Genomic DNA, 14,491 nt, shown 5'->3' with positions numbered 1-14,491 from the left:
AGTTTTGAGGAGTATTATGTATAATCTGAATGAGTAATCTTTGCTCCATTAACTTTTCGCTACAAAAGGACAAAAGACTGTAGGCAGGAGATTTCTAGAACTGTTTCTCAATAGTGATCCAGCTACTGTTCTAAGAAGTGTTTTGCCACATGTGCAGGGGTATCTACAGAAAGTGAGCTAGGTCACTACAGGTGTGTAAGGTAAAGATTATCTTACCACTGGGTAGTCTGAGAGAGGACCACACATCCTGAGCACCCCAGTCAGCTGAGAGAGGAGGACAGTTAACAACTGGGTAAGCAGTGTTACCAGACATTACTGGCCCCAAACCATTGCTTCTGCCAGCTACTGCAACAAATACTGTTGGGATTCCATCTCCTAAAATGGAAAAACACACACAGATAAGCAAGCCATCTTCCCTTCTCCCACATGCTTTTGTGGGAACTTTATCTGGATACCCAGTTCTTCTGTTTACAATTATTTGATTAAGTAAGTTACATAGCATACTGTAGAATTTCATTTCTAACTTTCCCCTTTGCAGAAAAAAAGGGGTTTTCCAGCTTTATATCCTAGCTACTGTTTAAAACAATTAGGAAGTTGACACATCTTACTCTGTGTTTGAGGGAAAAGTCTCAGTGTCAGAGAAATAGGTGCTGCTTGGCTTTTAAAGAGAAACATTTAAAGATGCCAAAGATTAAATAGTTACATACTGTAAAATACCAAGCAACTTGTCTCTAAAATATAAGTGTCTTTAGACTGAGCCTACCACATCTGTCATTTCAGTAACTGCTGCTTTAACCCCTATTTGCCAGTTCTCCTCTGTAAAAAGTATACTCCTAGAAAAAAAAAGTTCTCTTTTCACTTCTGTTAGGCTATAAATCTTTCATAAAGGATGTAAAGTTTTCCTGATATAAACACAAATTCATAGCCAGTGTCGTCTTCTCTTGGAATCTAACATAATGACTAAACATGTTTTTGTGAAACAGGTAGGAAGACAATGTCAGCAGCGTCTCTTATAAGTATGAAAAGTATTTAGTCAGCTTGAGAAACCACCTCTTCCCTGTTTCAGAAACACCAAAAATCAGTAACAAGATGCTGCAAGCCGAGGGGATGCAGGGGTGAAAGGGGGAAAGATTCAAATGCTGAGATAAAAGCAGAGATTGGACTTTAATTAACAGAAAGTGTGGCTGGGCAATAGGACAATGCAATACTCCATAATTATTTAGTGCAGTCTATAGACTAATTATTCTATAGACTATAGACTAATAATTAGCAGATGTAGAACACCATTGTAAGAGCTTATTGTTGAGGAAAAAAAACAAACTACCAGAAATCCTTAATAGGACAAATTGTTTCTGCACATGTTACTGTTTCAATCCACATCAGTTCTTTTGCATTTACCTTCATATTCTGCTTTGATCCTTAGAGTTTCATCTGGCCCTTTGTGAGCAGAGGTCACTCTTAACTCACAAGGTATGCCAAAGGTTGCACATGCCTTTTTTATTTTTTCACAGTGACTGAGGTCAGAAGGAGATCCCATCAACACCACAACTCTACCTTGGATCTTTGTTTTCAGAAGCAACTGTGTAGAAGAGTGAAGGGGTTGGGGGAGGGGGAAGAAGAAAAGCAGTCAGCAGGGCTTTAAGGCATACAAATTATCAAACTCTGGATAGTTTGTTCATACACATAGATACCTCTACTCTTTCTGCAACCCATTCAAAGTTTCTCTTAACCATCTGCAGTGCTTCAGGAGTAACTTCTTTTAGGTCCCGGTAAGACTGGAAAGAAAAAAACACTAAAGGCTAATGTTTTGCTTTAGGTACACAAAGCACTTATTTTGCTACCATAGGTGATGAGAAAACCTCAGCTGGAATGTTTATGCAGTTTCTAGTAATTCCTCAGGAAAGAATTGTGATACACATGTAGAAAAGAACTTCTAGATGAGCTGTTTTGTTTTTTTTTCCCCCCACATAATACGGACCTGTAAACAGCCAAGTTTTTATCCTAACAAAAAGAGCTGGAGAGGAATCGATTACTTTGTAGGTGGAGAAATGACCAAGAACTATTAAATGAAACCAAAAAAAAATAAATAAATAAAACAAAAAAAAATAACACACTATCTCAGCAGGTGTGTGCAGCCTCCTGCACTACACTATTTGGTCATTTGTAACACAAAAGGCTTATAGCCACTAGTGCTATACTACCAGTACTGCTTCCTAATTTATATTAGGAATTTCCCCCCTCGCTTTCCCCTTGGAGCTTACAGATACTCTCTCACAGGGTCTCTGTTACTAAGCTCAATGATAGTCACAAAAGCTCCACAGCAGCAGCACTCCCAAAATGTTTTTTTTAAATACATGTTTGACAAATGTCCATGAATTATTTATTTAATAAGTGTAATTGCTGTACGACCAAGGAAAAAAAAGTTTTACTTCAGACCTTACAGTCCTCTTATTTGTGGACCCAATCTGCTAGCAACACTTGTAGACAAACAAATATTCAATTTAAGCCTATACACAAGTAGCAAAGAGAAGCAACCCTCCTCCCCGCCCAGACACAGATCCGGGAAGTATTCATTTATCAGCATATCTCTACTAGTACAAAATACAACTCTGAATAATGAAGCAGCTCCAAGCCAGATCTGGGAACTAGAGCTACTTCTCTTCTTGCTATCTATTTATTGTCCAATTATTTTATTATTTGCACACCAAGTCAGATATTCTTAACATCCCTGCAAGCTCTAAACTTCAGTTAAGCACAATACCTCCAGGCAATACTGTTACCAGGCTTCCTATTAAAAATGTATAGGCACAGGATTATCTTCTACTAGACAAACAATCAGGATTTCCCAAATATTTAATGAGAACAGGATCAGACACTCAGTGCCTTATGGGCTATATTGTAAAAAGAGAAGACTATCTAGGGAAAAAAAAAAAAAAAAAAAAAAAAGCTACTCTAAGAGCAGATGCTTAGCTGTAGGGTTTATTTTTTCCTTCTTTCCAACCAACTCAGGAGATTAAAAACATTACCTGTTTGTCCTTCTGCTGGCTTCTGTCTCCTGATGGCCACAGCCTCCAGGAATCATTATCAATTACATCAGCAAGAACAATTTCTTTTGTTAAAATATTAACACCAAATTCAATCTAAAAAAAAAAAAAAAAAAGTCTATTTTAGGAACTATCCAATGACAGAAGTGTCCCATTAGAACTAACATCATGACAAATCATATTTTCCTCATACCTTCAGATCTACCAGAGTGCAGTTCTGGGGTTGCCATGATTTTTCCAGGATCTCAAAAATAGCTTGAGTAGAGTGTGCCATAATATCCACTTCAGTCTGGCCAATAGTAAGTCCAGCAAAACAGAACTTGGCTTCAATTAGCTGTTCCTCAGACCACTGTGGGTCATTATTGGCATCATCCTGTTAAGAAAATGAAAGGGAGAATGGCATGTAGTTGAAGCTTGCTATAAGGGAAAAAAAATAACCATTACAAGACAATATTTGATTAAAAGATACAGGCTTCAAACTGGTAGTTCATAATTAGCACCAGAAAAGCTTAGTAACAGCAACACTAAAACACTTCCTGTAACACCTAAACATCTCTAAAGGCACTTCTCAGATTTGGATAGTGCATCAGGAGTGACAGAGTCCACTAAAAAACACTTTTTAGATCACAGTTCACAAGAAATCTCTTTCAGTGCACATTTCTGAAGTACAGAGTTTTAAGTGATTAGCTATCCACTTATAGTCAGCTTGCAAGTACACTTAAAGTTCTTTAAACACACCAAAATGTCCACTTCATTTGAGAAAATACCTTAAGAAGCCCCTATACTTTATTTATAAAGCATTATTTTTCTGAAGTATAGGGGCTTCTTAGGGGTATATTCTCAATCAAAGATGAGTTATCTACTTTACATGTAGAGTTTGGCTCATTATTCTTTGGTGGCCCTGTGAGCCAGCATTGCAGTGTAGACAGTTTGAAAGAGAGCTGTTGGAAGAGAACACAAGAAAATGTTAGGATGGCAAAACTACCAATACCAAGAGGATCTGTCAGCCTCTAGTGCTACCTGCTTTACTTGTCAGCATTTTTAAAGAGATGCTTAAGAGTTCTGGCTTTGTTTAATTGTCATGGGAAAGGAAACTTACCTTATAAAACATTTCAATTTTGGGTGGATAAAACTTATATCCTTCTTTGACACCAGGGTTTCTCTTGAGGAAGGAGCCAGTAGCAATTCTTCTGCACACCCATTCAATTGGGATCATTTCACAGTGAGCTGCTATGAATGCTGTATCACTGTGTTTTCTGACAAAAGCTGTTTTGATTCCTAAATATAAAAGGGGATAACTTAGTTCTGTTACTATGCACACTCTGCAGCTGAAACAAAGCAGAAACATATTTGTCTAATTACATGTAGAACAAAACCAAATCTTGTTCTTGTCTGGACTTAAAGGACACCCGAGACTTCTTCAAGGTATTTAAAGCTCCCAGAAAGGAGAGGGGATTTCTTCATTTTTTCCTGTAAAAGGATGTCACTGCTGTTATCTTTCACAACTTGTTAGCTTCAACAGTTCTATAGTTTAAAATTCATATGCAACTCAAACATATGTTCTGGTCAGACATCCTATTCTTGCAGTAACTAAATTTAAGAGGTCTCACCTCCCTCAGAGAACTGCCGTCCTCTCACATGCTGTCACACTTGTCATTTAAGAGATGCCAAATCTACTTTGATCAGGCTTTTCCAAGATTTTTTTTTTCTTTTCCTCCCCCCCCCCCTTTTTTTTTTTTTTTTTTTTTTAAGAAAAAAGTCCTTCCTTTCAGATGTGTTTAAGCCAGGCCAGGTATCAACATAACCAGGTTATGAAATGATTACACAAATCGTACTAATCAATGTAAGTAATTCAGCTGGAAGTGGAAGTCATTGTATCAGGCTGAGCTGTAACCAAAAGAGTGCATCTGAAGCTCTCTAATGGACCTCCAAGTTCTAATCATAATAAAACACTTTGTAACAGCAACATTCTTCTGGCCCAGCTTTCTTGCACTGCTCACAAGCTATCTTTTCTTCACAAGCATGGATAAAATCTGGTCAGAAAATACACTCTGTCTAGGCAGCCAGAATGCTCCTCCTGCCTACAGTTGACTAGGAATAGCTGCTCAGGTACTGAGCCTACAGAAAGGAAGTGACAGGGATTTAAATTTTTGACATCTCTTCTACTGCACAGAGACTTATTAAGGGTCAAAAGTTACTACTGCATTGACATCTCTAACAACAAGAGATCCAAAATTGCAATCCACTCCCTTCAGACATCCTTCTTTATATACACTCAAGCTTCCAATGGACACATGCCCCTTGCAGTGTGATGTACTTAAAAATGAGGACACCTGATGAGGAATGAGGGGGAAAAAAAAGGAAATTGTTCAAAGCTTTTTAAAAGTTCCTCCCTTGTAATAGCTTGTTTTTAAACAACAATAATTGACAGCAACAACCAGGTAACTTGCCATTCTCTGCTAGAGGAGCTATTGACTGTAACATCATATACATTGAACAGTAACTGTAGACTTTCAGAGGAAGTACTGAAAGGCAGCAAAATGGTAATCTTTACTGCTGTGTTCATAAAGGGAATCAGAGGCAGGGAAGGACTTAGTCCTTCCTTTCATTACTAACTAAATTTTATTTAGGCCACTAGATTCCAGTGATTTATTTGGCAAAAGACATTAAGACTTGGAAGCATATGTGCACACACAGGCTTGCTGCAGCAAAGCAACAGTACTATATAACTCCGAGATGACCCACACTAAATACTGTGACAGCCAACGCGAGCTGATTGTCATTCTAAGTCCAATACAAATCTTCCTCCCCCCTAACTAGTCAAGTGAGAAAAAGCCCCCCCACACACCCCAGCAAGACAACTGTCAAGCCCAGCTGGCATCTGCCAGAGACAGAGGCCAAAGAATTTGCAGCCAGTCAGTGCAAGAAGCAGCTATATTCCATTCTATCTCCAGAGATATAAAGGAAGAAGAACAAGTAAAAAGCTTAAAATACAGTATGAACATTAACTTTTCATACTGCCCCAGAGGATGAAATAATTGAAACTGATAACTGCATATCAAGTCACTTCTAAATATGGTTCCCAACCCCCTCACCTGGTTTATTACTGCATTTTTAATCAGCGCAGATGTGTGCTTTAGAAGTGCTGACATCAGCTCCATTACAAACAAGCAAGAAACTTTAACAGAACTCTTTGTAAATCATCACCTTTGAAAAAATACGTTAAGAGAAGTTGCGCAAAGCAAACAAACTGCTTCTACAATAAGGCATTAGTATTATCTGCAATTTATGCCAGTCAAATAACCAAACTGGAAAAAAAAAAAACTGAAACTACTTTTGTTGTTGTAAAATGCAGCTACAGGTTATTCTGCACAGAATTTTCCAGAGCACCTAAAGTTACTCAGCAAAAGCCGTTTAAAGATCTTTGAAACATCTACAGCAAGTTATATATAAGATTTAAAATATTTAATATCTGACAGTTTATTTTACATCATGAAAATTAGGCAAAACATCTTACTCATTGCTCCAAAGTGAAAATTACTTTTTTTAAAAAAATGAGGGGGGAAAAAAAAACCTAAACTATCAGGAATGATCTTGGAGATTTCTTGGTACTATATGCAAAACAGGCTTTCCAGGAAAGCCTAGTGACTGAGGATTATGACCTGATCATATTTTCCTGCTTCCCCACTAGTCCTTTTGCAAAATAGTTCTTAAAATATGTGCCGAGATTAAGCTACCTGCATAGAAATATAGGTGAATATAACTTTAGGGAAAAGATTTCTCTTCTCCACATATGAAGCATATTAGAATTTCAGCATTTGAGCATCTCAAATCTATTGCTACACTATATGTGCTGCCAACTACACAACTTTTAGCATAATTGGTACTCAAAACGAAGCAGTCTTTGTTCAAATGCTTCAAAAGTAACGAAGCACGCAGCTATGAACACTGCCTTAGACAGTCTATTGTTGCCTGTATTATACTACTATTTCCAGACACAAGCTGAGAACCTACTAATTCAAGTTGTTCTTTGCAACTTGCACATAATTTTCCTGCAAACATTAAAAAAACCAAAAACAAAACAAACAAAAAACACCACTACCCACACACCCCAATGGCAATTACCTATTTTATTTTTTCTGGGGAAAAAAAAAACACACTACCTAGGAAGAGATAAGTATTATACCCTCAGATAAGGAAAATATTTCTGAAATGTTGTAAAGTGAAGATAACGACTCCATTTTTGGAAGTGTGGTACAGAACTCACTTTTAGTTAGAGTAACTTTTAGTTATAGTCTGATACTATCACTAGCTAGCAGTGGCTTCTAAGCTAAAGTTAAAGTAACAAGAAAGATGAGATGCATCCAGCCTGTTATTACACTCAATAGAAGCAAGGATTGACAAGAGCAGAGGGGAGAGGAGATGTAGGGGCGTAACCAAACATGAAAGACAAACTATAGTAGTGTTATCTGTGATTGAAAGATTGCTTCAGACTCTCTTGTGTCCCAAATGACCGAGTCACCCAGCTTATGGGGGGGGGGCGGAGGGGAAGGAAAAGCCTGAAACAAACAAAAAACCTCACACACAACTAAGAAAATGATGTCAAAAAAAACTGAAGAGCCTCAAGGCTCTCCAAACAATATTATTAAAGTGTCTCTGCAACAGAGTGTCTGCTGTTTATTTTAACATTTAAAATACTTACCAGCTTCTTGAAGTAACTGAAACACACAGCTAGTTGTTGTATTGGAAATTGCAGCCTTTCCTTCCATACGATCCTTCCTGGCTGCATTTCCTGCAGTTATTTGGTCTTTTGACTGCATCAAAACGCATCCCGGGATCTCTGGCAACTCGTAGACTTCTTTTGTTTTGCCTTCGTTAACTTTTTTGCCAAGTTTCAATTCTACAAAAAACAACAAAAAAGTTTCAGACAGAAACAACACTACCTTTGTATATTAGCAAACCAAGCTAGCATGATTTTAGTTGGATGCAAAGTCTGCCCAGCAGGACCCTAGACCTTAGTCAGCAACCACTACGGAAACACTCCCACCTACAGAACCAATTGTTCAGGAAGTTTCCTTTCAGCAGTAAGGGTAGAAGCCTGCAATCGCTTGTAACTTCTGTCCTAAGTTCTACTGACACAACAGATCTGTATTTGTTTTGTTAAATGTAAGCATCTTTCAGTTGAAAGAAGCAGTGCACTCTTTCGGCTATGTTTATTTCCCTATTAACTTTTTTTTTAATATATATATACACATAGCCAGCTGACACTTTGCACTGACACTACTAACACAAAACCTCCAATCTGACGTCAGTTTCACTACTTTTCAACCGCCAGGACGGAACAGGCAGAGAAACCTCGGAGCTCAGATAACGCTGCTAAGCGGCACGGATCTAAAGCAGCAGCTTCACGGAGGATCTTAAGTGGGGATGTCGGGCACGTGAACGGCTCCAGACAAAAAGACGTAGCAAGTTTCAGCTCGCTGCGCCTTTAGCGCTCACCTACACCTGGTCCTCGCTTCTTTGAGGCGACGAAGCGAGACTTAACCTGCTCACAGGCAGCTTCGCACGCGGAGGGCGAGGGGAAACTAGCCTCCCGGGGGTGCTCCCCCCAAAAAAAACAGAAGAACTTTCGCGCGGAAGGAGTTTGGGTTGAAAGCACCCACACCCCAGCAGCCGCCTCTCAGACCGCCGGAGCGCGGGGCAGCCCCGAGCCCCCCCCGCCGCCCCACAGCCCGCTCCGTTGTGAGCGGCGCCCCCTCCCCCCCCTTCGGCCGTTACTGGCCCCCTCAGCGCGCGACGGCCGCGGAGCGCGCGCGCGCCCACCGGCCGCTCCCCTCAGGGCGCCCCGGGAGCGAACGGAGTTACCTGATGCTGCGGGAGCCATGGCGGCGGCGGGAGCAGGCACCTAGGGCACAGAGCAGAAGCTCAGCACACGCGGCCGGGCCCCGCCGCCGGGGTAAGAAGGGGCCGGCGGAAGGGGCGGGCAGGCGGGGCGGCGGGCAGCGGTGCCGCCGCCCGCCAATCGCCGCGCCGCCGGCCCGCACCCCCTTCCCCCCTCGCCGCCGGGGCGAACTCCAGCCCTCCCCCCCTTCCTCCCCTTCCCGGTGCGAACGGTCCCGGCCCAACTTCTCGGCCAGTGCGAACGCCCGCGCACCCCCGTCCCGTCCCCCCCGCGGGCGCACGGCGGCCTGCTGCGGCCGGGGGCAGGTGCCGCCGCAAGCGGGGGCGGCGGCGGCGGCGGCGGCGCGGCGGGGGAGGAGGGATGCGCGGGGCGCGGAGCCTCCCCGTATGTAAATGAGGGAGGCCGCGCCGGCAGGGTACCGGCGGCGCCGCGCTGTTGGCTGCGCGCGGCGCCGCGAGGAGCGCGCCGGAGCCGCGAGGCCGCCCGCCGCCGCCGCCGGAGCGCCGCCCGCCGCCCGCCGCCGCCACGTGCCGGCCGCACCATGGAGCTGGAGGAGCTGGGCATCCGCGAGGAGTGCGGCGTGTTCGGCTGCATCGCCTCCGGCGTGTGGCCCACGGAGCTGGACGTGCCCCATGTGATCACCCTGGGGCTGGTGGGGCTGCAGCACAGGTAAGGGGGCGGGCGGCCGGAGCGAGGCGTGGGGTCGGGCCCGGGCCCCCGGGGCCGCCGTCCCACAGGGACCTCTCCGTGGCGGGCCGGGCCCCGCTGCCGCTGCGCGCCGGGCGGCGGCGGCCGCCCTGCAGCATCCCGGCGGCGGAGCGCGAACGGCAAAAACGCCGCGGCGCCTCCCGCCGAGCGCCGCGCGAGCGCCGCTCTGGGGCGCGCTGTGCGCTTCGGCTCCGTCTAACTAAGCCGCGTCTGCCGTCACCAGCCTGGCCTCGCTCGTGGCCTGGGGGCGCCCGGCGCTGCCGCATCTCCTCATCAGCCTCGTCCCAGCGACTCGGTCGCCCCGCGGCTTGTAATGAAGGCGCTGACCTCCTAACGGAGCTGCAGTGAGGCCAGGCCCTCACCCTGAACATTATTTGAAACGCATATGTTCAAATGCAGTTCAGAGTTTGAGACTAAGTAAATGGCTCTTAAATATTTCTAAGCCCCCGTGCAGCAATAAAATAATTACTGGGAAGCATCATCATGATATAATAAAACTTGTCTTCCACCTGTGTTTATAGTAAAATAGAAAAGACTGTATTCACAGTTGATCCCCTTGCAAGATAAGGATGCAGAGCTGCAAAATGAAGTTTTGGTTCTGCTGTCATTTGGTATTTAAAAGTTACAATGTTATATGCTAGTATATACTAATCTTTTTCTTCCACAACAGTACCAAGATACTTCTTTGTGGGAATATGTGCAGTCATACGCATTCGTGCTAGTTTTGGCTTTGGCAGTGCAAACACCTATTTATGTGCTTAGCTTTCCATTTGTGAAAAGTGGGCTAAATCACATTCATGACAGTTTGGTGAGGTGGGGCTTCTCTAATTACACATGCACTGAATAGAAAAAATGTTACAGGTTTTTGTATTTTTGAGGGCATAGACATGAAATGGTTGCTCCAAATTTGTTTTGGGACAACATTAGAAAATGTTTACATTAAGATTTTCTTTTTATTGCAGCTAAGTTTAATATACTTTTACTGGTAAAACACCGTATCCCTACATGACTCCCACATCCTAATCTTTTCTTTGGGTTGCAGGTGTATCATTCATGTACTACATATATTTGCCAGTGTCTATCAAAAACATGCTCGCTAGGAGAGATGAAGCTGCAAAACCCAAGGAAGGAAGCTGTCTAATCAATGATCTCCTCTTAGGCTTAGCCATTTTGCTGTAAACAGGCTGGTAAAAAGTCATACCTCATTTAACCTTGTATAGTTACACTGGTGGATCTGGAGTGTCACAATTGGAAATTAAATGACTGGTATATTTTAGTCACTTTGTGGCTTACTATCTCAATTTTCATTACAAACATTTCGTGATTTTCATGAAAAACACAGTTTCTTTCTGATGGGCATTTGACATGTATTTGATTTCCATTTTTAACATTAATTGTCCCCTATAGAACCTTATTATCAGACACAGCTGTAGGCAGAAACACTAATATAGTGATAGAAATTGTGAACAGTTCACAAGTTCCATTAAATAAATGGAAGATATGCACCTGAAGACATTAGATTACCTCTGATTCTGATTTCCTAACTCAACAGTTGGCTGAAATTTTCAGGGGATGCTTTCTTAAAGACATAAACCTTATTGCGTCTTTATAGTGAATGCTATTTTCTTTACAGTGTGTTCAGTTAGGTATACCTTTACTCAATAAAATTATATTAAATAGTTGAGATGTTAGTGCTTCTGTTTTTTTTAATGTTTCTCTCTAATCTCATCACATTTTTCCTTAATAATTCTACTGTGAGGTATAGAAAAGGTGACATTCCTATCAGCATGAAATAGGACTGCAGCTATTCTTCGTTTTTTTTTTTTTTTTGTAATGTCTCTTAAAAAACAACATTGTGATTCAGCATTAACTGTATCAGTAAATTTCCTAAAGTCCATTCTTTTAAATCTGAAAGCTAAGAAATGTCTCTTAACTATGTTCCTTTAAAGTAGGTAAATATAAAAGAGAGGTATGGTAAATACTAATAGACAGTCCCAATAAGGCCTAACAGAAATTTGATTTGCCATTAGAAAATAAAGCTCATAGAGCTCACATTGAAGTGAATAAGGATGTTCAGTTAATGACTACTGGCCTTAGATACTCATGCTCACGATTCTTATATACTCTAATTAGTCTTTGGTAATAAAACAGATGACCCTTAACTCATCTTAGGTTTTAAAAATTTACAATACATGAACATAGCGGTGTATCAAACTGCATTTTTTAGATAACTGATCTATGAAGAAGAGAGAGATGTTGGCAACATATTATAATTTCTCATATTTGAAATCTTATCTGTACACATGCAGAATATTTGTTACGTGCCACAAACACAAATGCCATCAAATCTTTATGCTTTGTGTTCTGATATACTTGGCTGCAGGACTGAGAAGAATTTGTTTTTGTTCTAATAGACCTAAAATGAGTTGAATTACAGTGTTAAAAAGTATTTAGGAATTCTGGAGAGCTTTACTTCAGTGGCGATGTTCATAAATGAAAGCTTCAAATCGAGGACACTGGGGATTGATCCAGCAAAATAGTTTAGCATGTATTCAACTGTGTGAATTTGAGTGGTGTCCTGTGTTGCAGTGAGACTATTTTGATTAAAATTATATGTATTTGTAAGCAGGGTTCTGGAAAGGGCCCAAAAGCAGACACAGCTTGAAAGACTGAATTTCACTATATTGATATAAGTAAAAACTTAATTTTGTTTTGTTAATTAAAAAAACAGCTGCTAGGTTGTTGAGGCTTAAATTCAGAGTCCTTTGTGATAGAAAGCAGAATGTGGCTTTTCTATTGGCTCTTACTTTGTAATGGTGAACTGCGAATTAAAATGAAAACCAGGTATATTTCTAATCACAGGCTAATCAAGGCCTTCCATACACTAAGAACATTGTGCCAATTTAACTTAGGTCCATTTTTAAGTTTGTCAGTCTAAAATGCTGAGCTCATCTGGTTGTAACACATTTATAGCTATGTTAGCAGTGAATTCTCATTATGTTTGAAACTTGAAAGCTGTTAAACTAACACTGTTACTCTGGATTTAATGTTAGCAAGGCATCAGAGTGAATCTTTTAAATCATCTTTACCATTTGTGAACCAAGGAACAGAGTTGTCCATGGGGCCACTCTAACAGCATGTCAAAATAAAGTCAAAGCATATTGGTAAGGAGAGGACTTTTCTTAGGGGTGGTGAGCGAAGGAGGAGGAGTACTTTGAGTTACAAGCCTATTAAACGTCATTTGAGTCCTTGACCAGGACAAATTTGTGAAGTTAATCTTGCAACAACTGTGACTTCTGTTAACTTTTCGCAAAATTCTCTGGAAAATATTTTTGGCAGTAATGCTGGGTACTGAAATCTGAATGTATCCAGCTTTGTACTGATTGAAAAAAAATGCTTTTAAAAGGTCTCCTCTACATCCTCTCCTCTGAGTCCTACTAAAGTCATGGACTTAAATTATTCCTTGATCCAACTCAGTCGAGTTCTTTGTATGGACTTTGTTATAGAAATCAAAATAAATGGAGAATGGAGGATTGGCTAGCATGCTTTTTGATCCCTTCCCTGTTGTTGACCACTGTTAAAACTTAAATAACAAAGCCAAATTATTTCACCAACATAAGTGAAGAAATATTCTGTCTCTTTCAGTCTAGTAAATTACTAGTTGCTTTCCACTAGCCATCCATCCAAATATCTACGCTCAATATAGCATAGCGGATATGGACATTTTCTATACAGTCTGTTAGCTGCAAGCTAGATCTCTTTTAAAGACTATTTACCAAGCTGTAGCTATCCTAATTTAGACTGTGAATCTTTCCTAGGCAAACTGGACCAGTAGTATTTGGATAGGAATTTTCTGAGGGACACCTAGGTGCTACAGGTAGTGATACTGATAATTTGTTACATAACATTTTTTCCCTTTAATTTCATCTGAAGAGCCAATTTCATTTAAAGGGCCCAGTATAGGTTTAACAGGTCCCTTAACAGATGCAAGAGCAACAAAGTTAATCGTCTAAATCTGGTAATCGTCTAAATATGGTAATTAGCCATATTTTTATATGGAATTTACTGGATGTTTGACAAGCTACTTATCCAGGCTGGATATCACGCTATATGTGCTGGTAATGTCACCGATAATAGTATGACAGTCCTGAATACTTTCAGAAACACTTACTGGTTTTGGATATACTAACATTTAATCTTTTAGTTATATATTGGTTGAAATTTATAGGTCATTTTGTGCTGCTAGGTTTTGGCAGCTGTGTTAATTATATGCCACAAAACTTACTACCACAGGAACAGAGGAAGAGAGGGGAGAAGTGAGATCTTTTGGCTGTGGTGAGCAGTTGTATCAGCTCAGCTGTCTTATGTAATTTCCTGCAGGGCTAAGGTTCCTGTTTGATGATTTCCAGAAAGTGAAAATGAGCCAGATTTACATTTTAATCAAGTTTAAATCTCTGAAATCTAGTGCGTATGTCATGAAATGCAGTTCAGTCTTAGCTCTTTACTTCTGTGTGGAGTAAATTGGAATACGTTAACATAAACAGGAATGGGTAAACCAGGAGAGAAGTGGTGTCAAAATGCCTGTGAGGACATTTAAAGACAGCTGTTATGTTTAGTGTGACTAGTGGAGATCAATTTGATCACATTAACCTAGCCACAGAGAGGGGATTAGACTGTTCATTTTTACTTTCCCTTCATTTCAGTGAATGCCCAGCATAGCTTGGCTCTCCTATCTATTGCAAAGAAAATGGATTGGTCTGGGGCAAATTGAAGATATGAAAAGATGGCACAAGATAATAAGAGTCAGTAGAGCTATTCTAGCATAGAACTGGCAGAG

The 14,491-nt window shown here is 41.1% G+C and overlaps 2 protein-coding genes across 6 annotated transcripts in view; one reads left to right on the top strand and one right to left on the bottom strand.

The window, feature by feature from the left end:
• Positions 1-14,491, bottom strand: part of PAICS (phosphoribosylaminoimidazole carboxylase and phosphoribosylaminoimidazolesuccinocarboxamide synthase) — a 42,436-nt gene that overhangs the window by 1,581 nt on the left and 26,364 nt on the right. For all 5 annotated transcript variants that reach the window (XM_062575616.1, XM_062575618.1, XM_062575617.1 and 2 more), the window contains 8 exons: positions 8,910-8,949; positions 7,747-7,944; positions 4,144-4,322; positions 3,238-3,417; positions 3,027-3,140; positions 1,692-1,775; positions 1,399-1,579; positions 217-375 (listed from right to left, as the gene is read on the bottom strand). In XM_062575616.1, coding sequence (XP_062431600.1) covers positions 217-375; positions 1,399-1,579; positions 1,692-1,775; positions 3,027-3,140; positions 3,238-3,417; positions 4,144-4,322; positions 7,747-7,944; positions 8,910-8,949 — 1,135 coding nt within the window. The remainder of the gene's footprint in view (positions 1-216; positions 376-1,398; positions 1,580-1,691; positions 1,776-3,026; positions 3,141-3,237; positions 3,418-4,143; positions 4,323-7,746; positions 7,945-8,909; positions 8,950-14,491) is intronic.
• The window catches only part of PPAT (phosphoribosyl pyrophosphate amidotransferase), a 47,919-nt gene continuing 42,915 nt past the window's right edge, over positions 9,488-14,491 (top strand). The window contains exon 1 of the mRNA XM_062575621.1: positions 9,488-9,615. Within this exon, the coding sequence (XP_062431605.1) occupies positions 9,488-9,615 (128 nt within the window). The remainder of the gene's footprint in view (positions 9,616-14,491) is intronic.

Source organism: Rhea pennata, chromosome 4, assembly GCF_028389875.1.
Source record: "Rhea pennata isolate bPtePen1 chromosome 4, bPtePen1.pri, whole genome shotgun sequence".
Lineage (NCBI taxonomy): Eukaryota > Metazoa > Chordata > Aves > Rheiformes > Rheidae > Rhea > Rhea pennata.
This window is presented reverse-complemented; position numbering and strand designations above follow the sequence as displayed.